At 40.9% G+C, this 26,504-nt stretch overlaps 2 protein-coding genes and 1 non-coding gene across 6 annotated transcripts; all 3 read right to left on the reverse strand.

The window, feature by feature from the left end:
- Nucleotides 1-247: 247 nt before the first annotated feature.
- LOC121193155 (anoctamin-8-like) lies at nucleotides 248-14,603 on the reverse strand. 3 transcript variants are annotated; one of them, XM_041055339.1, is made up of 18 exons: nucleotides 14,329-14,603; nucleotides 10,857-10,967; nucleotides 9,352-9,484; nucleotides 8,687-8,825; nucleotides 8,421-8,517; nucleotides 8,128-8,244; nucleotides 7,828-7,955; nucleotides 7,225-7,386; nucleotides 6,108-6,260; nucleotides 5,643-5,769; nucleotides 5,298-5,353; nucleotides 5,128-5,202; nucleotides 3,675-4,172; nucleotides 3,169-3,309; nucleotides 2,857-3,048; nucleotides 2,608-2,739; nucleotides 2,156-2,266; nucleotides 248-1,542 (listed from the first exon to the last, which is right to left on the reverse strand). In XM_041055339.1, exons 1-18 carry the CDS (start codon nucleotides 14,534-14,536, stop codon nucleotides 880-882), a joined length of 3,243 nt encoding a protein of 1,080 aa, XP_040911273.1. In that variant the 5' UTR covers nucleotides 14,537-14,603; the 3' UTR covers nucleotides 248-879. The 3 variants fall into 3 exon arrangements, with proteins under 3 accessions (XP_040911273.1, XP_040911272.1, XP_040911271.1); XM_041055338.1 differs by having other exon boundaries at nucleotides 3,169-3,345; XM_041055337.1 differs by having other exon boundaries at nucleotides 3,169-3,348.
- Nucleotides 6,749-6,821, reverse strand: trnak-cuu. The gene has a single exon. It is a non-coding gene; the product is annotated as a tRNA-Lys (tRNA).
- Nucleotides 14,604-20,398: 5,795 nt separating the features above from the next.
- Nucleotides 20,399-25,533, reverse strand: plvapa (plasmalemma vesicle associated protein a). 2 transcript variants are annotated; one of them, XM_041055994.1, is made up of 7 exons: nucleotides 24,813-25,533; nucleotides 24,342-24,405; nucleotides 23,457-24,184; nucleotides 22,435-22,943; nucleotides 21,908-22,341; nucleotides 21,480-21,540; nucleotides 20,399-20,746 (listed from the first exon to the last, which is right to left on the reverse strand). In XM_041055994.1, the coding sequence occupies exons 1-7, from the start codon at nucleotides 25,206-25,208 to the stop codon at nucleotides 20,713-20,715; spliced, it is 2,226 nt and encodes a 741-aa protein (XP_040911928.1). In that variant the 5' UTR covers nucleotides 25,209-25,533; the 3' UTR covers nucleotides 20,399-20,712. The 2 variants fall into 2 exon arrangements, with proteins under 2 accessions (XP_040911928.1, XP_040911927.1); XM_041055993.1 differs by having other exon boundaries at nucleotides 21,908-22,943.
- Between the last annotated feature and the right edge of the window lie 971 nt (nucleotides 25,534-26,504).

Consider the following 26,504-nt stretch of genomic DNA (forward strand, 5'->3'; position numbering starts at 1 on the left):
GTTGTCTTTATACCAGTGCGTTTCTGTTCTGAAGTGTTACAGTTTTCCCAAGAAACTGAGTTTAAACTATTTCTTTGAGACAAATCAACCCAGCAACATGGTCTATCATCCACTGATATTTATTAACTCTTAACAAAACCAGCCAATGGATTATCTCTTGATGGATGCTTATTCAAGTGAGATTTATTTGCATCATAGAAGTACATTCACTAATTTATGTAGTAAAATAATTCATAGAAAATCAAAGTTAAGAAAAATAGAATATTTTTTTATGGTCACAGTGAATATAATCTGACCTATTGCGGAAGAATACGATGGCTTTGAAAGTGCTTAACAACTGAAAAGACATGGTGGACACATAATGCATGCATGTGATGCAACATGCATTCAATACAGGCATCAGAATGAGAAACAAACCTGGAATGGGAAGCTTCTGGCCATGTATTTTGGTAAAAGGGCTCATTGATGATTGGGTCTTTTTTTTTTTTTTTTTTTTTTTTTTTTTTTGTTGTTTGGTTGGTTTTTTGTTTTAAAAAAATCCTTCACATCAACATAATCTGTTCTGGTGATGTTGAAAACCAGGCAGTCATGCAGTATTTAAACCCTAAGTAAAGGTTTCTCAAGCCCCATTCAAGAAGACACATTGACTGTACATATTTTACTTGGAAGCTAAATAATCAAGTGATAGATACAGTATAATACTTTGTGCGAAGTAAGTTGCATCAAGAGTGAAAGTCTAATGCTCTCTGACCTTACATGTGGTCCTTGTGACTAACATGTTCTCCTACAGTACAGGGTTGTCGCTGTCTCTGAATGTTGCTTGAACATTTGTACATTGCTCTCCACTCATAATATTACATTGGCATGGCTGAATATTTATTAACTCTTTGAGCTGGAGTTTTCTAAATCAGTCAATTGTCTTGATTCTCCTTTATCTGATTCATTAGAGGGTAATTCGTCCGGGGTTGTGTTTAAGTCATACCTGTTGGGCTGAGTGTTAGCAGCCTGGGTCGGTGGTTGCGTCCCATTCGCACACACAATAGTACCCTCCGACTTGCTGAAACTGAACAGCTTCCCAGGACTGAATGTTCTGTTGGGGGACTGTGACCTCTCCTGGCCACTAGGGAGAACTGAAGAGGTCACTGTTGACCCTGGTGTTGCACCAACCGCCACCGCCGGCTCTTTTTTCACCTCAGGCGACTTCAGGAACTTCAGAAATCCTGGGAGCTTTGCCTCACCTCCTGTTGGGGACTGGGCTGGTGAGCGTGAGGTGCCGGAGGAGAACTTTCCCTGGAGAGGGATGATCTGTTTTAGCTTCATCACATTGTTGTTTCCCAGCAGAGAGCTGGGTCTCTTAGGCTTGTCCCCTGGCTTGCCACCCGGTGCTTTGTCATGGTGATGCTGGTGCTGGGTATCCGCCTTGTGGTACTCGCTCTCCTGACGGGCCTCGGCCTGCAGCTCGGCCTGACGCTGAAGCTCCTCCTCCTCACGCCTGCGTCTCAGCTGCTGCTGGAAGTGTTGCTGGGCCTGCTGCTCATGCTTCTAAATGGGGAGGCATGTTTAAATGAAGATACAGAAGATGAGAAAGGAAGAGTCACAGGAAGAAAGACATAGCGAAACAGAGAAAGATGGGAGAGAACTGCATAAGGAAAAGCATGAATACATGTGTGGTAGCAGCACACTGAAAACAGCACACACTCCTACCACTTCTATCAATTTAAAGTTTAGCTATAACTTCTGCTGATCAGAGTTTTTACCTCCGTCTGCCCTCCCTTATTTCACATCTTAACTGTAAAAGTTGTCATAGTTCACACAAGTAAGCTGTTTGTGAGTTTTTCACACTAATTATGCTGATGTTTTCTCATAGCTGTGCTTTAGTATCTCTATGACAAAGCTTATCTTAAGACACCATTTAGACTAAGTGCCACTGATGTGATACAACACTGTACAGACAAACATAGTCAAACGCAAACGGTTATTTCTCATGGACAGTCAGAAAAGTCTGTACTAGTGTACATTTTTGGACGATGCACACCAACAGACCAAGGGACACAAAGGGGCACACATATAGAAATATGATATAAATTGCACAAAGTGCAGCCAGCAGCAAGCCTAATGTTGGCCGAAGGTCTTTCAAGCTATGATACAACTATACCTTGAAAGCTTCCCTTCGTCGGTACTCTAGCTTGGCCATCTCTTCTGCTACCCAGCCAGGGATATCAGGGATGGCAACATGGATGACGTACTTTAGGAGAATTGCAAAGTGCTGTAAACCACCAAGACCACAAAGGGACAAGCTCAACATCACGGTTATGTCAAGGCACAATCACATTCTGTTTCCTATTCTGTCTTTTTCTACACACAAAACAGCACATCTCATACACAAACCAAAAACTCCTGTGAGGTTTTGTGTTCATTAATGAATCTCAAGAATTTGATTTTACAAAGTCACAACAACAACCAAAAAATAGCAGGCCATGCACATGGGTACTACATGTTTGTAATATGAAAAAAGTGTCATTTTGGGGAATAAAGCTACATTTTCTGGAAACTACGAAACTCCTCACGGACAAACCTGCATTTCCCGTACACAGTACAGCTGCATACCTCCAGTAAGACAATGGAGATGATGGTCATCTCAGGACTCAACCAGGGGAACAGACGCTGGAGCTGCCCACACTGACCAATCAGGTAACAGTTAACTATGATGGCTATCAAGCCCATCGCCTCCATTGCAGTCTGGTGAAGAGAGAAAGGGAGTGTGAGAGAGAAATTTACAGGTTGTCAGATGCCCCTGCTGTGCACGCTGTGGCCTGCAGGGCTTGTCTGACATTTTCCGAAACAAAACACACTGACCTGCCATTGTCCGATGTTTTCCACTCTCTGTCCGAAGGGCCTCTGAAGACCGGTACAGAGCTTCAGAGCATCACTGCGGATCTCGATGATGTTGTTGATTAGAGCGCACATGGCCGCCAAGGGAAAAGCAGAAGAGAAGAGCACCACATACCCAAACTGAATGAACATCTCCTGGTAGTCCTGAAGCGTGTCCTGTTGGGTGGACAAACATCACGAATCAACATTAGCATTTTCACAAACATGCTGTTGTGAATTTGGATGTATAAGATAATATTCAAGCAAGTTCTTCTTTCACTATATCAGAAGTCCCACCTCGTACGTCTGCATACAGCTCTCAATCTCAGCCTGGGTAAGTGTGACAGTTTTGGGTTCTTCTGGCGGATCAATCCATGACTTCTTGTCCTCTTTCCCTTCGCCTATGTTCTTTCTTCTCTGACAGAGAGTGTCAGGTTCCTTCGGAGAGGACACAATGGCATTCTCCTTGGTCTCCTGCTAAAGTAAACATCAGACTACAATACTTTCTCTAGTGGCTACCAAGACATCTTAAATGTTGCAGCTTTGGAGTGGATAGATGAATCTACACAGAGAGTGTAACTTCATTCATAAAACTACATGAAACACATTAAACTCTATTGGAAGAGTTGGAATTATCCAAACATAACGAGAGATTTGTATTACATGGTAAGACCGCAATGATTGTCCGACAATTTTGGACTAAATGAGTGAGATGGACACTTTGTGCAGTGCAGAGAAAGAAAGACAAGACCACAAAGCTGCAATGTGGGATGATAAATGATAGTAATAAACAGGCCACATACTTGAGTAAGCAATTCACAATCACTGTCCTCATCACAACTGTCAAAAATACTTGATGGATCCATCCCTTCCTCCACCAGTGTTGGACTGTCCTCAAGGAAGCTGTCATCCCCCGCCTGCGTTTCTGCTGTGACGTCCTGGTAGTCAACCTTCTCGGTGAAGCTGACTTTACGTTGCTTCAGAGCGCTGTCAGTCATATCCCACTCTTCTTCTGTGAGCCTGAATCCGGCTTTCAGATCCCCTCTTCTCCTCGGCTCTGGGTTACCATTAGCAGTGTGACTGACAGTGATCCCTCTGGGACCCAGGAAGGAATAGGCTGTCATTGAGGCTTGGGCTTTTCCCAGAGCAAGGCGGCCATATTTGAGAATGATGGCTTGGAGTAGCTCCCAAAGCACCTTTGGGGTGAAGACACCCAGCTTGTTTTGCTCATATAGATAGGGCTGGAGGACCTCTTTGATGTTCTGTAGGAACTGGCGAAAGATCAGTAGAGTGGCTAGCATCTGTGAGGAGCAGGAGAACATCTGTTACTGTGCTGAATGTAAGAAGTGCAAAAGAGAACACACATGCACATTTTCAAAAGTGTTTAGCAAGCACAAGAGATGTAAATATTTACTCTGAACGAATGTACAAAAACAGTTCACTGCCTGACACAATCCCAGGACGTTAAAAGCACCTGACACACCACGTAGTATTGAAGCAAGACTATGTAACTTGTGAAAGAAGAAATTAGACATTCAACAAACGTTGGATTTGTGAACAATATAACACACCCTTGCTTAGATAAATACACGAAAGGATTTTGCCGCCATAGCCTTACTTGGTCTGATGATCATTCACTACAACACCTAAACGGCAACTACCTAATCACAGTTTATTTGTTCACATGCTAAAGTGGTTTGAGCAGTAATCTGAATTTACAGAGTTTGGAGGGTGGGGTTGTTTTATTTAGCCTGTCCAAAACCAAAAACAGTAAGGAGAAACAGTAAGGAATAAATTCCTCTTCAGACTTCATTAATTTTTGGGTGAAGTGGAAACTTTAAAAAGTCTGCCAAAAGACAATACTTTCAACCAAATCACGGAGCTAACAGTAGCTTAATTAGCTAGCTTGCCACAGCAGATAAAATCTCACATCATCTCAGCTGACAAATGTGATATTTTCCAGCTAGAAATAAGAGGTCTGCTTTTGTTACCCTTTTTAGAAATCAAAGAACCTTTGTTTCAAAATTAGTACGAATTTAGCATGCTTGAAAGAGGAAAGCCTGTCAGGTGTAGCAATGGTAACTAAGGAGGGGCAGGTTTCGCGAACACTCTACTGCCACTTTTAGCCACATGTGGCCACTGTTCAGCAAAAGTTGCACACTGACCCTTTTAGAGCAAACAACCTTTCACTCAGTGTTTTGTCTCATTGCAGTTGTGACAGTGTCTTATTGTGACAGTGCTAGTAGTTGTAGCTACCTCTTTCAGTCGCTCCATGTCCTTGAGGTAGAATCCAATGTAGAAAAGGCTAAGGTAAGAATTGATGAATTCAAACTGTAAAACAACCAGAGCACAGTACAGGAAATCAAACACTCACTCAGTACAGATGAATTATCTCTATTCAACCATCAAACTGAAGCCGAACTTACAAAAACCATCTTGATGATGAGATTATTCTCATAGGCACTCTGAAGTCTATAGTTCTCTGGATGAAGAAATGAGAGAAGAGATAACCCAATGTGCAGCTGAATGACAGCAGAAAGGCTGTTTCCTTTCTATTTAACTTTAAACTGGCCCACAGAGCTCTTCTAGGAACATCATAGCTACAAGCTTTATCAGGCAGCATTGAAATATGAAGGTGTCTTCCTTAAATTACAATTATGGGCAAATATGTTCCATTTTAATTTAATTTATTATAAAGTAATTCCTCTGTTATATATCAAAAAGATAACAACTCACTGTTGTACCCAGAGAGTTCATTTTATGTCTCTCACCCATGTCATTGAGCCAGTAGGCAATCTTCTTATACACTTCATCACATACGGTTACAGTAATGGCCAGAAGTATCTTAGGAATGAATCTTGTAATACCAGGTAGCTCCTGAATCTCCATCACCACTTCCTGCAAGGTGAAATAGAAGCCTGATAAATATTTAATAAGTCCTATTCATTCCTATCTACTTTCAAATCCCATAGCTAATTTTAAAAGGCTATTAAATGAATCTTAACAGGCAAGAAGTGCATTTGAATGCAGCGTATTTAACCTATTTTTGAGAATGAAACAATTCACAAATCGCCAGACAAAAATGTAATTATGATTGTTACGTTTTTCTCACATATAATTTACTGGAACGCTCTTAACAAGTAATACAGACATACAGTATCGTCCCCATTCATCAGCCCCGGGCTACAGAAACCACACTTCTTCTCACTGAACTTGCTGTGTTATATGTTTCAGACCTGCAGTTCCAAGCAGAGGAGCATAGCGAGGAAGACAAAACAGAGACAGAGGAGGCAGATGGGCAGGCTGACCAGCCATCTGAACAGGGCTCTCTTCCAGGGAGGGTAGTAGAACTCCTCACAGCCTGTTATGGGACTGCAGCGCTTTATACCCTACAGAGACAGCAGCAGAAGAGGAAAGAGACAGAGGGTTTTTTTTGAGACTTTCTTTCATGATTGCTGTCATCTTAACTGGAAATATGGAATGGAAATGTCTGTGCAAAATATGCTCCTTAATGACTGTTGCCTGTTCGCTTGATTGTTTAATGAGTACATTCCTATTATGAAAATGATAAAAATCTTTAACATCCTTGCAATCCTTACATTTCTTACATTTTTGCTGTTGTGTGCCAGTTTATAGTGGAAACAGTAGAGAAACAAAAATGAAGAGGAAACTGACAGTACACTTTGAGGTGACATTTTTACCTAGATATAAGCTGCTCTCCTGTATGTGCAAAAATTTTAAAAAACATCCTAGAATTGTGATTGAAGTCTGGTAAATGCTGCATAATCTTTTTTCATACTATTTTGTCATCATATTCTACATCATCCTAACTGTGCTGCCGTTACTAGAAGTTTCTCCCCGTTAAAAAGAACTTTGCCGCCCAACGTGGGGCTCGAACCCACGACCCTGAGATTAAGAGTCTCATGCTCTACCGACTGAGCTAGCCGGGCGTGTTGAAACAGTTTGCCACATGCTGTTTCAAAGGTCACAGCTCCCCATCAGCGTCCTCTATTCATTCCACACAAAAGGAGGTGGCCCACCCCCACACTCCCCTCCCAGAGACCACGTGGGGTGTGAAAGACACACTCTTCTTGTAAATATACTGGTCGCATTTCCTGGTATTGTTTGCCAGTCTACCGGCTGCAGAGTTGCGCAAGTGCCCAGAGACAGGAGCAAACCACAGACTGTTTTTGCGTTTAACTTGGGGAAATTTAATTCTGAAATGAAAAAAAAAATCAGGATATGGCTGATTCATAGAACTTTGAGATTAAGGTTTTCACCACTTTCTCGTAACAACATTGATAACCGTGCTTTCTCATTTGTACAAGCTCAGGCTATGGCAACAGTCCTCACCCTGAACTGTGGCCTGGGCTCCTCCAAGGACTCGGCCGGGGTGTCCAAAGTGCCCCACCTGTAGGCCAGCTCTGCCTCTCGCCTTTTCCAGCGTTCTAGAAACAACGTCGCCCACACAACGTTGAAGAGGGCAAAGACCACACAGCAGATATCCTGACTGGTCTGTGGAGGAGCATAAGAGAACCAAAGATACTGATGTAACTTCTGCGATCATTATTAAGTTATTGAGTTTTCAGCTGTTTCATAAAAAGCAAAAGTCTGTGCTATTAATGAATTTACAGTTTTTTATGTGTATGTTTATGTGCTGCTTTAACTTGCTGTAAACCGTAATTTCATTCAAATTTTCATTCAAAATTCAAACAGCAAATCATGTGTGGCAATGTGGGAGCAATTTATGAGGAAAGACAACAAAACAAACTCAAAAATCTCCTCACATTTCTGGCGTAAAAATGAAAATAAAATGTAAATGAAAGGCAAAACCAAAATTACAAATCAGCACCAGAAAGCTTACATTGTGACAGTTAAAGGATGACTTTCAGTTATATTCCAAGAACTGTAAAAGAGAGAAGAAAAAAATCTTGTTATAGAAAAGGTTTGAAGTACCTGGTCAGCCTCTGCTAGTATCCACAGCAGAAAGCCAATGACAGCAGGGTAAAGCATGGAGTTGGTGTAGAAACCCAGCCAGGCAAAATACATACCGATCTTCACTCCAAAGTAGTCACAGATATCATCTACAAGGCAGATAAAATTGTAAACAGCTAATACTGAAGCTCTGAGGAGGAGATTCATGTTGACAAACTGCATTAACAAACAGATAAAAGTATTTTACAGTGTCAGTTAATGTGACAGTATAACTCAGGCCTGCTGTTTATTTCTTCAAAATAAAACTGTGATTTTTCGTACCCAGGGGCTGCCTTTCACAAACAGCCTGGACCCAAGATGTCATCAGCTGGTTGAGGATCCTCTGCTCATGTAGAGGAAACATTTGATGGATCACCCCCCGAGCAACCAGCTCTGGAACTGCAAATCACAGACAGAATGAGTCCATGTTTGACGAAACTTAAAATGGTGCTGATGCTACTGATGCTATTTCAAAGGCCACCTTTGAGAAAACAGATTTTAGAGATGAGAATGAGAGAAAAAAAAGGAATGTGGAACAGCACGAAAAGGGTCATTCATAATAAATAACAGCATACTGATTGGCTGTCCCTCCAGGAAGTGAATGTTGTGAAGCACCTCCCCTTGTTTGGCTCGCAGGTTGTCCAGCCAATACTTAATGATGCTCTGACGCTCCTGAGCATAATTTTAAAAAAAATTGAGGGAAGAAAAGAAGATAATGAATGATGTAGTAGAGACTATTAATCTTTCATGAAATCAAAATCAGTAGCCTGTGTAATATTCCCAAAATATTCACAGCGACACTCAAGTACAACTCACATGACCCACAGTTTTGACCTCTAACCTGTGAGGTAAAGAAGCAGAGCTCGCTATCTATGTTCTCATAGATATTGTCCTCCTCACAGGAAAAGCGCCGCATCCCACCACCGAATTGCGGTTTGACGGCCTTGTGCATGCCCATCTGCTCTGCTCCTCGCAGCAAGCTGAGGGTGAGGATAGATGGTAAATGAACAGCAGGATTAAACCTGTTGGTGCACTAACGCTGTGGAGAGGCTGGGCTGCAGATGTTTGATGGATTAAGTGCATTAAGGGCATGCAAACAACAAACTGTGATACACACGACCGTAACTGGGAGATGACTCTCAGCATATTTTCTAAGCGGATTTGAAATGGTTTCATAAAATTTTGACAAACAGTATAGAGGACTATGAGCATCAAAGTTCATCCGTGACCTTGGAAACAGTGTATGCCCTTCTGAACTTCATCCTAGTCAAGCTTCTGCATCCCATGTCTATGCAGTTATATTATTAATGGACTAAAAAAAAGAAAAAACAGCAACAACAGGACTAACATTTAAATTGCCATGCTTATTCTAAACTCAGTCCTAATATCAAGGACCAGCACTCATCAGCTGCTTGGAAAAGAAAGGACCAGCCAAAATGTCCTCACTCTAAACAATTCAGACAAAGACAGCAACACAGTGCCCACACACACGTATCAGAGTCTTACTTCTCAAATGTTGTCGTGATGAAGAAGGCGTGTGCCTGGGTGTGTTTATGCTGTCGAATCTGAATGCTGACTTGTGGGATTCCAACGCGAATCTGATTCAGGAGCCACAGCAGAGTGTGGTCATCTATTGTATCTGGGGGGTGGGAGAACATTTTGTGTTATTCTAAGTTTGATAGCATACGTTTGTTTTCATCATTTATAGACAAATGAATTGTAATAAATTGTGAATGTGAGCATCAAATTTCATATCTTGAATCAACAGTTTCTTTGTCAATATTCACTTTCATTCTGCACACATTTGCAGACATGTTTGCCAAAGGCAGGAACTGATGCGTTTGCTGGTGCATAAATAGGCTGAACCAAGCAGCAGCAGGGTGGTAGTGACAGTAAAAGGTCACTCCACTGAAATCCCTGTCTGCTTTTATCCCCAAATGTTTTTTTCCTTAGGTTAAGAGCATAGACTATAGCCCAATCCAGACTAATTTCAATAACGTTGTGTCTGAATTACCAGTTACACTAAAACAATTTAGTTTGAGGTTATTTAACACTGTCCCTCTCTTGCCTGTGAGACAGATGTGTTAAACGCAGCAACATTAGCTGAGTTTGTATAGCTGTTGAATTGTCAGCACTGAAGTACTGAAAGAGTCTGAAGTGTCTCCTGAAGTGTAAGAGCTGTAACTGAACTAACGAGTGAAGCCGAAGAAGCAGTGATAGTTTTAGCAGTACGGTGTAAATAGCTGAAGTGGTATGAAAGCACTAACAGCAGCTGAAATGTCAGTTGATGGGCCATACTATGTCATCTAGGCTGCATTAATACTAATTCAATAGACAATTAACATATTCTTTGATCTGTTTTCACAATAGCCACAAGAAAGAGATTTAAAATTCCTGAGATTTGCTTGTCTACTTGCATTTTTAATTCAAAAGCTATCGAAACCACAACTGCTCTATATTCTCACGTTGCACGTAACATTAAACTATTGTTTAAAAAGTGCATATCTGTAACAAGAGAAAAATATCCTGTATGAAAAAACAGTGAATCTGTGTCTCCAAACAGGAGCAGCAGTTACACGTTACACACAAAAGGATGACATATACATTGTGTAGGACTGTGAGCAGCTATTGACGAATACTGCATAACAAAATAAGCAGTTACAAAATGCTAATATATGTAGAAAAATCCCATTGAGGTGTTGCAACATGATTTACAGGATGAGTTTTGTGCATTGTATGTGTGTATGAAGTTTATCTGAATCAAACTGCAACGTTAGTTTGATCACATTTTATGCCCACAACTGCAGCTTCCTCAAAAGATCCTGCAGAATGGACACAGGTGATCTAAATGCATGAGATCTAACTGTCCCCAGAGACAAATTTTAAGTCCCAGTCATAAGTCTGAGTGGCTGGCTGACCACCAAAGGCATTTAATGAGGATGCAGTGTTCTCTCTACACTGAGGGATTCATCATAGGACAAACAGGAAGGACAGGCCCGAGCTTACCGTACCTGGGAATGTCATCAGGATATCACAGTTTTCGGTGGGCACCATCTTCAGCCAGGACTTTCGAGACATAATGTAGTGTCTGGCCTGGAGAAGGCGCTTACCAAACAATTTATCTGAAAGGAGAAAGAAAAGGGGGAATTAGAGGGGGAGAAGGGGAGATTGAGTCAGATTGGGGTGAATACAGTTTATTGTGATTACAGAGAACAAGTGAGAGCGAGGGCAGGACTAGGGTGTGAGTATGAGTGAGAGAGAAAGGGGGACAGGCAGATGGTGATATTTTCTCTTCAGGGTGATCAAGGACACAGATGACAGGTTAGTCATTAGTATCACTCTGCCACTCACCACTGATGTTATTTCTTCACCACATTTTCTGCCATTTCTTATTTTTTGCTCAAAATGACACAAATGTCCAAAATAATTTTTCAGCCGGCGTGAAGGTTGACTGCGCCGCATTCGTCATATGACTGAGCAAATACTATGAGCAGCAAACAAATAGACGATCTGTAAACCCGCTGGTGTGTCAATAGTCACCGTCAAACTAGCTTTTCAAGTCTGTTTCTAAAACCACTAAACGAAGGCAAAGCAACAGGCCTTAGTTTTTCCCACTTCTACATGATCACAACACAGTCCAAGCTTAGAAATCATAATTTTTGCTGCCTCTTCTCCTTTTTCTTTCACGCATTGGTACTCACTCTAAAGTCACATTCTCAAGTCACATACTCTGTCTCACACATGCACAATAGCCACAGTGACTGACTGATTTCTTCATTGTTCACTGAATCATACTGTGACACTCTCTCGGTACGTGTCCGTGATCAGGATTTCACATTCTGCAGCGTACAGTAACTGCATTATCACATCGCCTTCTTTCACCACCGTCTAATCCCTCCTACTAAGAGCCATCAGTTTTGCGGTCATCTCCCTGATAGTATTATGTTTTAGACCTACATGCCAACTGGGTGACTGTAATAAACACTAAATAAACTGTAACTGTAATATATATCAGAAATCAGTGCAAACAGGGTCATTAGAACTGCACTGCTGATCAAGGTGCTTGTTTATCCTGAGATATTATTAGAAATCTGATGAGATGTATAAATCACTGAGCCGTTCTGCTGATTATACTATGTTTGTGTGTGTGTGTGTGTGTGTGAATGCCAAAGTATGTGTGACATAATGATGCAATCCAAACCAAATCAATGACAATGAATGTTTTTTTTTCTTTGTCTCACAGGCGCTTTATGTTTCAAAGTCCTTCAGACCGACTGACTGTCACTGACATAATTGCTTATTAAGGCTGGATCTTCCAGAAGACATGTAGATACATCTGACATGCAAATCTCTCTACCAGGCAGCAGCAGTGTATCCAATCAGGGCCACATTATCATGTATGATGAGAGGATTTACTGCCCAGCTGTTGGTGTACAGCCCAGGACTGTATACTGCTGTATTTTTCCTTTCGTGTGAACAGCTGTGATGAACCAAACAGACCAGACAGCCGTCTTTGACACTTTTTAATATGGGCAAGGCAATCAATAGTTATTGTGCATCAGCTGTTGGATCATTGTATTTTTGTTAAATATATTATCCAATCTTTATATCAAAGATATGATTTAAAGCTATTTTTATGTAAGACTTTTTCAAGAATGAGTTATTTTTCCAGAATGATTTCTGAAACGCAGTTCAATGTGGAGAACGTTATACATACAATGACATATAATTTTCCATAAATAACCATAACAATAGACACTGATCTTGGACACAAATAGGCTTACACATAGCTACAGATACATAGTGTTTGTGTAATTTATGTTTCTTTTCAATATTCCCCAGTTGAGTTTGCTAAAAAACTAAATTTATCTAATTACTCTGATTCTCTTGCAGATTCAACTTTACTCATTTCATTATTTTCAATAAATGCCAATGAAATGAGAATTTCTATAACATCCATTAACATCTACCCAGAAGTTCAACCCAGTCATATTGTCATAACAAGACAAAAATAAAAAAGGAATACTTGTGCTGATGTAAACCATCCGTTAAGTTTATCCATCCATATCAGACAGATCAGTGGAGTGCACGGCATAAACACAGGAAACCACAAGCAACAGGCAGGGAATCAAGGCTCTGCAGTGACAGGGAACAGACTCAACATGAAATGTCATGTCAGGTTTTCAAAAAAAATTCAGGCTATAAAGACTTTGTAATAGTGGGTTTGCCTTCTTTCACCACATCTTATTCTTCCTACAAAAAACCATCATTGCTGTTGTCAGGGCATGGTAATCTGTTAGCCTCACAAACCAAACTGATGTGGCCATCAGCAAAATCATCGGGGCTAGAGCTCAGCCCAACAGCTACTGCAAAAGGCGAGAATCACAAATTAAGACTCAAGTAATGGTTAATAATAATAGTTACAACAGATGTAGACGAGGGTATGATGCTGTAATCTTTCGGAATGACTTCAGGCCATGTAATCGCTCACTTCCAGCTGAAAAGGTTCTTAGATGGTAAATGGTTATCACTGCCAGAGGCACAGCTGGCACACACCATAGTGGTGCAGAAAAACTCACCTTGGCAGTCAGGTTAGTGATGCTTCATTCTTAGAAAATCTAAAATGAGTTCACTTTAATGACTATATCAACCTTTGAATGTAAAAAGTTCATTTCTATGCTTTGTAAGTCTATATCCCCTGTCCCGATCCATTTAAATAACGGCAGAGATTTTCTCCAATAGGTTTTACATTGGTTGCAAATCAAAGCAATAGCTGCACTAACACTGTTCAGGTTAATACTATAAAGGTTATATGGTCATATGCAGAAGGCCAGACTAATATTTAAGTCTCTCCTCTTCACTAGAAGTACTGGATGGGCATAAAACTAAATGATTCAGGGAGCTCAGAGATGCACCCCCCCACCCAATAAATGTTAGAAAATGTCTTGTGCTGCTTAACAATCCTCACAATGTAATTCCAGAAATAACCATAACACTAGTCTTTTGCTTACTCACCAGTGAGAAAATTCTCCTGCAAAAATCCTCCAGGCTTCAAAACCCGAGACAAAACGGACACAGCTGTCACCTGAGCCTGCAACACAATCTTTACTCTCTTCAAAGTATAGTATAGCACAGCCCGTCCGGACAGATACCTCCGCTGCGTAAGACTCCTTCATGCACCTGTGGACCACAAAGCCTGACTCTTCCCGGGCCTGTCTGAATCGGAATGCGCACTATGTAGCGGGAAAATGAGAGAACGTACCGAAATCCAAACCCTATCACAGACGATTGACCAGTCTTGTCTCCAGTGAGTCATTCAGTGAAGTCTATTAAGCATCAGTGGCTGCACCATGTCGCTTATGCACAACTCATCCTTTTTTTTTTTTTTAAATTAAGCAGATGAACATAAATACTTAGCCTTCTTTGATCCCCACTGCGGGACACGTACTGTATTTTACCGTTTTTTTTTTCTGTGACACTCACCCAACACCCCGGACGGTGTTAAGGACGTTTGCTGCTGCTGCTGCTGGTTGTTGTTGGTCCTGTGCTGCTGCTCGCTTGGCACCGTCCTCTCCATCCTATCCCCTGCCCCGTCGTTGTCGTCGACGTCTGCGGTGTTGGTGGTGGTGGTGCTGCTGCTACTGTTTACAGTAGCGTCGGTATCAGCTGCTCCGGCGCCCGCTGCCTGCATGGTGCTGTACAAATACTCCAGGTGGTGAAGAGGCTGGAAAACCGCACTGCACGGAGGACTCTGTGTATTTATTGCATGGCCGTTGCATGTAAGGGGAAAACCCTAGTGTATCGGACAGATCAAGAAGAGGAGGAGGAGGAGGGGGGGCATGATCATGGCATCTACACGTTACGCGCACCAGTCGTGACTGGGTAGTGACGACAGAGTTTAGGGGAACACCGCGCAGGCTACAGGTCTGGGAAAAAAAAAAAAGACAATGACATATGTGTCCGGTTTACAGCTGCACATGCAGAGCTGAAAGTGAATCAATCACCAGGGCCTTCGATAATATTGATACGGATAAATCGGCCTCGTGCTGTTCCATGTCTCGCAATAATATTTCACAAATTTGGATTCACTACCTGTTTTATTCGTCGAAAATATGTAGTCCAGCCTATATGACGCCATTGTTAGATGTATTTTTTGACAACTGTTTTGTTATTGTATGGAATAAATCGACACTTGCAGGGGTCTGTGTAAAGTCCACTATATAATCTATTTCCACGCCTATGTTTTACAATGCATATTTTATAAAGTCTAATTTACTGCCTTTCAAATGAATTAATGAAGTGAATGAACTGTCTCAGATGGTGCCTCCCTCTCCACACCCTCTGTGTTCACTGTGTAAGTTTCCATTAAGTTGAAGACAAACAGAGACCAACCACTATTCAATGGAATAATGCTACCTGGTATTAATGTTTGCATGTGTGTTAGTTTTAGACATTTTCATTTAACACAACTTAATGTATGAATCTGCTCCATTTAGCACAATAAAAACTAAATGAATAAAGGAGTTAGCTTCACATTTTGAGAGATAAGCTTGTTTGCTTAAGAAGACTGATACCACGTTCATGTCTATAAGCTAAATGAGGTTACAGTCAGCAACCAGTTAGCTCAGCTTAGCACAATGACTGGAAACAGGCAGTCTGTTCAAAGGAAACAAACTCCATCCCCCAGTGCCTGCAAAGCTCACTCATTAAAATGCTAGCCTATATCTGGTCTAAAAGTGTAAAAAAAAAAAAAAAAAAAAAAAGGACAAGTGAGGATGCCAAGATGCAAGCAGCAAAGTTCTAGAAAACATTTCTTCACAAACAACAAGATTTATATAGATATTTTGTGTATCAGTCAACACGCTGAATTATGCCTAAGTGCATTATTCTGTCAACAAACCCTGTGAACATTAGTTGTCAACCAGTCCTTTTCCACAACAGCATCTTTAAGTTAAAGGAGTGTAATTATAATATCATATGGTACTTAAATGTGGATGTCTTATTTTCTACCACCAACACACATAAAAAAAAAAAACAAACTCGTCTGTGGAAGTGTTTGGCCCAACAGGTTTAGGAAGAAAGTCATTTGATTTCTTGGGCTCAATTATTCATCCATACCCTCTTCTGGTGCCATCACCTAAAGGCAATGTGGTGGAAGTTTCTGAAATAACGACTCTCAGATGAGAAAATGCCTCACTGATTTTTATACATATACCTGCAAGTGGGCACAAACAACCATCAACAACATCTCAGGCTGAATGAACAACGAGACCTTGCCTCAGTCTCTTTTTAAAGGAGCATGTTCAGAAGGTCATTCACTCCAGCAGTTTTCAGTACAGACTTCCCACTTTTGTGTGAACTGAATTCATTGACCCATCACCATCGTTCCTGTTCTTATCGGACAACCTGTGGAGAGTTTACATCCACAGAACCAGCACCTAAGGATTCATTAGCACATCATCACTGAGGTTTCAAGTCTAGTATTCAGTAAACCAACACCTCCTCTATAGAGCATGTATATGCACTTTCACTCAAGATGTGACCAATCTCTTCCCCAATTATAGCTCTCTCTACTGACTCCTTCATACACTGAGCAGGAGAATGTGTATTTCTATCTATGTAGGCATTTCCCTCAGGTGCAATACTGCACATGTTCCTTATTTTTCTAATTATACCTCAAGCCAAACACTCATAAAAATTAACAACTCTGTATAGGGTACATCCAAATATTGGTCAGTATATTAGTCATAAGTCATAACCCTAACCCATCATGAAGCACATTATATTTTTCCACTTCAGGCACATCTGTCAACCTGTCACAGGTTCTCACTGTCATGTCACCACATGGGACAAATTCTCCCTCAGTCCTGTCTGTTGGAGCAGGGTGTGTTTGGAGACTGTGTTTCATTGCTTTAAGCACAATAAGCAGTGATGACAGGCAGAAGGACAGATCACTGTGGACTGCAAATATGGACTGAGGTTTGATAGAATGAAGGGATCACATCATTCAAAATAATGACTTCTGATGTAGTTTCTCTACAATTTGCAGTTAAATATGCTCTTTGGTTGGAAATGGAAACAAATTTTCACTCCACATTCCACAATGATTATTCAATAAATTCACTTTGTCTGTAAAATACTTAGGGTGGTATTAACTTCATGATTTGTAAATGACCATACCCTTCAGACCGGTAAAAAGAAGTAGGTCCAGAGGGAAACTTAATTGCACATTCATGACACACTGATTTCCCTCCAGTTTCAGTATAGCAGTACAGTGCTATGGACACTAGATGGAGGCAGTTGACTGTTTAAGGCCTACAGCCACCAGGGACGGTTCCAGCTGCTGCTCCAGTATTCAAATGTAAACCTGAGATGACTTAATTATAACCCTCACACTGAAATTTAAAAAAATGATCACTGGTCTTTCTGTTCTGTAATTTTCCAAAGCCAGATGTGGAGCCTAAGGTTAAACATCTGCCGACTCCTCTCCTGCCTATGACACCAGTTTCATTTATGTAGCCAAAAGAGAAAAAAACTCCAAAAACAACATCTTTAAAACAAGAAAAAAATGGGGAAAATCCACAGGACATGGTTCACATATAAAGGTTTAAGGTTAAAGGTAAATGTCATAGCCTCACATGAATCATAGAGGAAAAACAACAAAAGCAGTCCAATGGGTAAGTCACAATCTCCAGGTCAGAACTCATACACGGACAAATCAAAAGCCATCTGTCAAATCCTTGGACCCTCCTGAAAAACCCCCAAAATAAAACGCTATGCCTCTGCACTGCCCCTCCTCTGTCAAAACATGTTTTTATAGTTCATAGCTGAAACTACTAAAGTCAGATTTCCTTGTCGCTATGGATTTAAGAAATTATCGCTGACCTGTGAAACAAGCTTTTTTTCATTTTCTGTTTTATTCAAAATGAACTGATAAGAGAAAAGAGAACTGATAACCTCCAGACAATTTGTCAGGAAACAGAATGTTTGTTCTCACGCAAAAGTATTAAAATTATAACAAAATTATTATTTTCAGAAACTATTCATTATTACTGAATAAGATAGGGTCAAGGTGTGGACATCCTCCTTCTGAGTCACGTGTGTCCCTTCAACTAATGTCGACCTAATGGGTTTTGTGGCTGTTAACATGTTTTTTCACACACTTTGTGCAATGACTGATGTCTCTCAGTCGGTGTGAGGGATCAAAACCAAATAACTGCAGTGGCTTTAGCTCTGTTACTCTTTCTTAGCACACTAGATGATCAGTAATCTTCTCTATACTGCTGCCTGTGGTGTAGCACTGGGAAGGCTCTCAGTCTGTGATGGATAATCAATGACACAGATAAATAAGACACTGTTGCAGCTGGTCGGGGCTTAGAGCAGCTAAGCTCATGATATCAGCAAATGACACTTGAGGAAAAAGTCATTTGTTACATGATAAAGAGTTTTACTTTGCCCCATATTATAGGTACAAAGACGGACCAGTGGATAACAACATAATATAAAACTTTAATATTATTCTTCCAATCATGTTATAAATGTTGTATACAGTACAAATCTAACCCAAAAATAATATCAAGCCACACTGCTGAACCTGAGAAACATTAGCATGATGGTGTTGCCACTGTGAGAATGTTATCATGTTTATGTCAGCATAGCTTGAAACTCCACTGTGCCTCAGTACAGGCCATGTACAACCTGGGATACAGCTTCACGGAGCTGCTACTGTGGCTCTAGACTCTTCTTGTAGGTTCACATACTGATTGCAACATAACTGAGGGTACGCTAGGTCTAACTGATCAAACAAAGGTTACATGAAGTCAAACCCATCCTCTTCAAGCAAACTAAACTGGCCCATGGTTTCCTTTCCATAGCTCTCTGCTGAAAGAGGTCAAGGTGAATGTCAGGGTTGTGTTTAGGGACTTCAACACAAAAGGATGCCCAGAGCTGGTGGGGGATTTTGCCTCCCAGCTGGTTCCAGCGCTTACTTCACTCACCCCCTTCAACACTACTGTCTACACAAGGTGAAAGGTTTTTGCCCCCTGATGTCTTTACCAGCCTAGACAGCCATGGGACCATGAGGGAGGCCAGGCAGATAGGAAACGCAATTAGAAGTCACAGTAAAAAGTGGACATTAGCAGCCACAGACAAAAGAGGTCACAGCCCTGCAACCCCAGGTGAGGAAGGAGGTCGTAATCATAAGCACCCTTTCCCTTTCCTGCATTGGGAAGGGAGGGAGGTGGCAGGACATTCTGTGACACAATGGCCCCAACTCTTTGTCAGTGGCCTCAGTGCTAGATCCCCCAAGAACACCCAGAGATGAGTCTAATAATGTGCGGATGTCATTTAGCCTCAAACTGATCATGTACTGGATGATCCTAATCCCAGTGGCACATGTGGCCTAAATAATGACCTACTTGAAAAATATTAGGATAGACTAAAAAAGAAGTTTTGCTTAAATGACAACCGTGCTCCCAAACATTTTTGGCAATTGTTGGCAAACAATTTTACAATTGTTGGCATTTCACTGCTTAATCTCTAATGTGCACACAAAGTTTTACCAAAGCCACCTCATCTGCTAAGATAATGTTCAACACTGTCATTAGGGTATATTACAGAAATTACACAAGTTGACAGGAAAGCTTGTTGAGTTGACAGGAAACATATTTGCACAGATCAGTATCATCATGATTATTTTCCAGAGAAGTAGTTTTGACACATCCTGTCTCTCAGACAGTCTAATAAAATGATTTCCAAAGACATCCAACCAACTGACCTTTAATGTCCTCACAGCTACTTCTGCACTAAGTTGCACATCCCAACTGGGAAAAACATGATGTTAAACAAAGGATTTCCTTTAGACGGGAAAGAGCTCTCCCTTTGCTCAAGTTTAAGTGCTGTATTTATTAATTGGCGCCAACACAATACAGTTGTGTTTCTTGAGTTAACAGTACGTTCCATCCTTTCACAGAATAACGAACAGGATGTTTGTCTGTTCTCGTGATGGTTTGTTTCCCTGCTCCAGTCTGGCTCCACAGTAAAGTTGTTCTGGTCCAAATGAAATGAAACTTGCATTGAGCTATTCCATTGTCTAATATGTCAATAGCATAATGTAAAACTCTTTTAAGGTGGTGTAAGTAAAACATCCCATTTATATCTAACAAATGTTTAAACTGGGGTGTTTATTTAAGTACATAAACATTTATGTTTTTTTCTTTACTAATTTCCATTTCTTTGTTCACCAATGTTCTCTATGGTTAAGTGACTCAACATTGTTTTTAACAACAAGACGTATACAAGAACAATTCCAAAGGTTCCTTCCATCTGCCTCCACCAGCCTGCTGACAGGTTGGCAGGTAAACATAAACATGCTGGATGGATTAAATGGCGTTGCCAGTACATTGCAGGTGGGGTCGGAAAAGTCATTTGTGGACAATTAGCCACACAATAGGTGACGCACACGGGGACAAACAGTTATTTCCGGGTCTGGATGGGGTAATATCTTAAATAGCTTTGTTTATAAAGAAGAGACAGGCACAGTTGATGTGCTTACGTTTAAACAAAGCTTTTATTTTTATGTATTTACACTATAAAAGTACTACATGTGCTTATTTGTGACAAGTTGCTTATTGTGTAGATACAAATCATTAGTACACACAACTTCACATTTTAGTCAAAAGTGCAAAGGTTACTCAAATTACTTTTATAAATGGATATCAAAAAGAAACTGCCATAAACAATGAATATTATATAGTACATTCACAATGTACAATATCTAAACTCAGTGTGATAAACTTGCATTTAGATGTGTCAAATAGATGAAATGGAGGATAAATCTCTTGATTTTCATCATCAAGATAAGATGGACTAACCCACCATCCTGGAGACTTCTTGTTTATCACTAGAGAAAGAAAGAAAGAAAAAGATTGAATTATAACATTTTTTCTTGCTGTGATGCTGATCAGTGAGTAAATCAAACTGAAACCATCACAGCTCTTTGTTAAAGGATAAGTTTGGTGCTCTACTATATTTTTCTTATTGTCAACAAATCCCACAAAAAAAATCAAAACCATCAATGAACCTATCCCGCCAGTAAGGGTTGTGTGTGTAGGTAAAACCTGATTTACTCAGTCTTATTGTATAACTTATTGTAGAGCTCCATTTGTGTCCAAAAACCATTAAAAGCCAAAAATTGAGCCACACTGTCTCACTGAGTGACATGTTCCTTCATTGAGATGAACGGTAGATTATTTGGACTCATTGTCCAAAATACACCACCCTGCTTCCAGAAATACTCACAAGAGCAACAATTGTGTATTAAAACTAGTCCCCAACAAATGCACTGTTTACTTCTTTTTGAGTAACATCTGGTTAAAACTACATTTTTAGGAAAATTATTATGCCTTAAAAAAAAACAAAAACAAAACTAAAGTATATATTTGTTACCTGATTTCAAAACTTGACATCTTTAATTGAAAACAATGTCCTTTGGGTTAACAGCCACACAGAGGGTAGGGAATTCATAATACAGAAAGATGGACTAATGTTCGTTGTTTTTCAAAAGATTTATTGACAATAACAAAATAGAGAATATTACCTATATTCTCTCTAAACCTACAGCTAAGGATACTCACTTTGGGTCGGAGGGGTTGATGAGTTGCTGTATCATTTGAAGGTGCTGAGTGATACCGCTAGCTGGTTAAACACAAGAAAACAGTGACTTGTTACTACTTAACCGTGAGCTTTATTGATCAAACTACTTTTAAGATGAGCAATATTAAAGAATCACTAACAATTAACATTCTTACTGAGGTTGTACATATGTTTCATATCATTCAAGGTTTGATGTGCTCGTGAAATGATTAATAATTAATACTAGACAGTATGCACTGTCCTGGTTTGTGCATATATCATGCATTACTCATTATGTTTCTGTAAAGGGCCATTTCACCCAGATTATCTTTTTGTCAAATATTTTTTTCTAATCTGGACTAATGTCCCAGAATGGGAACAATAAACTACAGATAATCGCACTCCAGCTACATAATTTATTAATGCTTACCTTGGCCACCCAGTCCATTTGGCTTTCCTGCACCAAATACCGATCCAGTTCCACTAGTTGCTTTCCCTGTTCCACTTGTTCCTATCTTACTTTGTCCTGAGTTACTATTCCCAAACCCAAGCCAAGAAAATCCAGAGCTTGCTGAACTAGTTTTGCTTGTAGATCCAGGTGACCCAGATGATGATCCTGGGGAGCTTTTCATGCTTGATGTTGGCTTATTTGAGCCAATCCCTGTTGAGCCAAGGTTCAGACTTGACCCAGAGGCTGACCCAGTGGTTGATGAGCCTCTTGCACTCAGTGCTGGCTTATTTGAGCCAATCCCTGTTGAGCTAAGACTTGGACTTGAGCCTGCTGATCCAAAGTTTGAGAAAGCTCCCCCAGTTGATCCTGGTTTGTTGAATCCTAACCCAGTGGAGCTAAGGCTTGGACTTGACCCAGGTGACAAGAAAGATGAGCTTGAAGAGCCTGTCCCAGTTGATCCTGGTTTGTTGAATCCTGACCCAGTGGAGCTAAGGCTTGGATTTGACCCAGGTGACAAGAAAGATGAGCTTGAAGAGCCTGTCCCAGTTGATCCTGGTTTGTTGAATCCTGACCCAGTGGAGCTAAGGCTTGGACTTGACCCAGGTGACAAGAAAGATGAGCTTGAAGAGCCTGTCCCAGTTGATCCTGGTTTGTTGAATCCTGACCCAGTGGAGCTAAGGCTTGGACTTGACCCAGGTGACAAGAAAGATGAGCTTGAAGAGCCCGTCCCAGTTGATCCTGGTTTGTTGAATCCTGACCCAGTGGAGCTAAGGCTTGGACTTGACCCAGGTGACAAGAAAGATGAGCTTGAAGAGCCTGTGCCTGTTGATCCTGGCTTACTGAACGCTGATCCAGATGAGCCAAAGCTTGATCCCAGCCCACCTGATCCTGTCCTACCAAGCTGACCCCCACCAGCAGAACTGGATGAAGCACCTAAGCCACCCAAGCTCCAGCCGGGCTGACTTGATGTGCCTATCCGAGAGTTCGACCCACCTCCAAATCCACCCAACCCTGTCTGGAATAAAATGAGAGCAATATTAATATGGTGGAATTCATTAATGCCACATGATGCAACCTGACTATTTTGAAATGACACAAAACATGATCATATTGAATTATATTTTCTGTTTTAGGACGCAAAACCCTGATTCCTTGATTAGAAGGACATCATAGAGCTTTGTGTCTTGATTCTAAATTTGTCCTTACGTAACAGCAGATACTTAACATAACAGCAGACAGAAATATTTGTCCGGTTCTCACCCTTCTGCCCTCTTGTTCTTTACTGGCAGACATTTTCCCTCCTCCACCTCCTCCTCTGCTCTTAGAGCTGGATCCTTTCCAATAATCTATCAGGCTGCTTTGATCTCATACATCTTATGTAAGATGTTTATATATATTCCTATATATGTGCAGGTGTTTGTCTTCATTAGCAAACAGATTTAATTTTATCTTGAGTAAGAGCTAGTAAAACCCAGCTTGTGGCTTTTACAGTCCTGCAGAGCTTATAACAGTCATGGCACTTTCTTACCTTAGAAACACAGGACATGTTGAGATGCTTGATTTGCTCTCTGAGGTGTTCAGCCTCTTTATTTTTATATTTGACATTGTTCTGCAGGACATCTATCTCGCCATTCAGCCTCATCTTATCCACCAGGAGTCTCTCTTTGTCTTGATCATGTTTCCGTTGAAGGCTGTCTAAGTTCTGTTTGTGTTCCTGGATCAGGCCTGAGCGGTTCTGAGTGCACCAGCGGTAGTCCTCAGACAGTCGCCAGTTCTCTGCCTTCAAGCGGTTGTTCTCAGCCTGGATATCTGACACCTGGACTCCCACACTGTTCAGGTAATGCTGGAGCTTGTCCTCTACTTCTCTGGACAGGCTGGTGCAATTGGTGCGAATCTGCTCCAGGTGCTCCCTCTGTTTTGGACAGGTGAGCTGGAAGGCAATGTGCGCAGGGAAGAGGGATTCGATTTTGAGTAGGAAAGCCTTGGAGACATTGGAGACACCCCTCAAGGACTGGAAAAAGTCACCTTTAGATTTTTCCCTACAGAGCTGCAACTCCTTTTCTTGTGTGGTTTTCTCCCTCCTCTGATGGATGGCCTGCAAGTTAATGTAGTCCCTCTCTTTGGTAATCTGGTCCATTTCCATCCTCATCCTCTGCGCTGTTTGGGTGAAGTTGGACTCCACTAACTGAAGCCTGGCTCTCAGTTGTTCAACCACCAGAGGACAGTTACTGTTCTCTGTAATTGGCACTGAAAAAGCTGTGTTTTGAAAAGTTATGATCATGAAAAAAGAAAAAAGAAGTAGGTAAATATATCTTTCCTTAAAATTCATCATCATTTTAATAAGATTAGGGAAAATAACATAAATCTTTAATTTATTGTTTGATTATTTTTGGGTTTGAAATGTCATACTCACGTCTTATTGCACAGTCGCAAGGCATACGGAGTTTGCAGGCGATCAATTCAGTATTGCACTGACCCTGTTCAGAAAAGCAATTGTATTTTATTGATTTGTTACCACACAGAGTGGTACTTTAATGATGATCATGATAATGATGATAAAAGCATATGTTGTGTTGCCTCTTGTTCTGAAATATAAATAAATAAAATAATACCTCGGAACTACATTTTGCAATCCTATTCATTGAAAAACACCAAATGACAAGTAGACAGTAGTCAGCAGAATAAATACACTCAGTATCTGTAAATCTAAAAACGGTTAGTGAACCACGCTGACCTAAACATATCCATAATTTCTAAGCTGGGTAAAAAGTTGAAGTCCAGATTCCAATCAAGACATAGAAGTAAAATTACACAAGAACACTCAGTCGTACTAAAGACAGGAACTTGCATATTAGATATAATAAAAAGAAATTAAGTTTCTCACCCTTGCTCTCTCTAGGTCCTGGATAATGAGAGATGAGATGTTGCAGTAGTAGCGGAGATTCATCAGGTCCCAGTCGTTACGGGCCTTTTCAGTCAAGGTGATATTAAGTAAGTTGGTCAGGTTTTTCCTCTGTTGCCTGAGCGCGACATTCTCTATGGAGAGTCGGCTGAAGCTCTCCTCCAAGTCCTGGATGCGTGCTGTGGACGGTGAGTCCTGCTTCTTACCATAGACCAGAAAAAGCACGAGGCTAACAATGATAAGAGACTGAATGAGTGAAGAGAAGAAGAAGACAATGCGCATGTAGTACCCGCAGCTCTTGCCCTTTGAATGGTACTGCATCCTCTTCTTGGCCTCCAAGCTCTGCCTGGAGACATGAGAGTAGCCACTGCTGATCATGGTTACCAATGGCCAAAGGAGGGTGGGTGAGAGAGAAGTAGTATAGCACAGTCCAAGGCTTGATGATAACTCTGAGTGGCCAGTGAAGTTCAGAAACGGTCCATCTCAATATCAGCTGACAGACACGTTCCTCCTAAGCACTGTGCAAGCCAAATGAATGGATTTGATAATGCTGAAAATCTTAGACCAGCAGGAAGATTTTACAGTCCATTTCGTGCTGAGCTTGTCCGCCTTTTCTTTAAAAAAAACCCAACACACTACAGACGTTTCCTCTCTGCAGCGATGATAACATTGATTGAACTGATCAGACTGTAGGCAAGGTGTAAACATGGGCAGGTATTTATAAACTCTTCTAGCCTCACACTTCCCATGACAGGAAGTTGTCCCGGCCTCAGTCTCCTCCCTTCAATGGCTATCTCCCTGGACCATTGGCTGCCTCTTATACAGAGGTTATCAACACACACACACAGACACACACACACACACGACCAGATGGGATGCATCTACAGTACAAACAGCCCTTTAAAGTTTTGAGGACGGGCCAAAATGTCCTCACAACGATGTTTTCGAACCATAATGTATCCACACAACCATAGAAATATATATACACTCATCCCAACACATATATTTTTTTTTTTAGGGTGAGTTTTTGTTTAATACATTAAACCAGAAATTCCACAAATGTACAACTTAGATTTGTGGAATTTCCTCATCGCAAAATCTAATTCCATAAGCATTTCATATTGAGCAGATTAATTATGAAGATTAAAACACGGAATGCAAACCAGAAGGGTTTAACGTTTGTGTTATTGATTAGAAGACATTTACACTGACACCTTCTGTTTTCTATTGTGCCTCCAGGGCATAAAGACCTTATCAGACTCACTGTGCGCAGGTTCTCCATAAATGTGCCAAAAACATTTTTTATGGGATCATGAACAGTGTTTTCCGGTGCACAGCCGGCCAAGAGGACAATGGCTCATGTTGTTCTTCTGACGTTCTCACTGAGTGGCTCTTTGATGCCATGGGTCTCAGTCCAGCATGATGACGTGGGTAAGCTGCCCTCTGTCTCATAAGGGACACACACACACACACACAAACACTCACTTTAAAATGAAATTCAAGAGTCTGACAGTTACAGTCACAACTTTTTCCTGTCAGGCATTGTTGACGTGCCAGGCCTCATCTTGACAGGAAACGATAATTCATAGAGGAATTGTTGATGGCCAAACCCGCAGCAACTTTGAGGACAAGATCCCAGATAAAAGGCGCCAACAAACGCAGGATATTAGAGAC

Source organism: Toxotes jaculatrix, chromosome 14 (assembly GCF_017976425.1).
Source record: "Toxotes jaculatrix isolate fToxJac2 chromosome 14, fToxJac2.pri, whole genome shotgun sequence".
Lineage (NCBI taxonomy): Eukaryota > Metazoa > Chordata > Actinopteri > Toxotidae > Toxotes > Toxotes jaculatrix.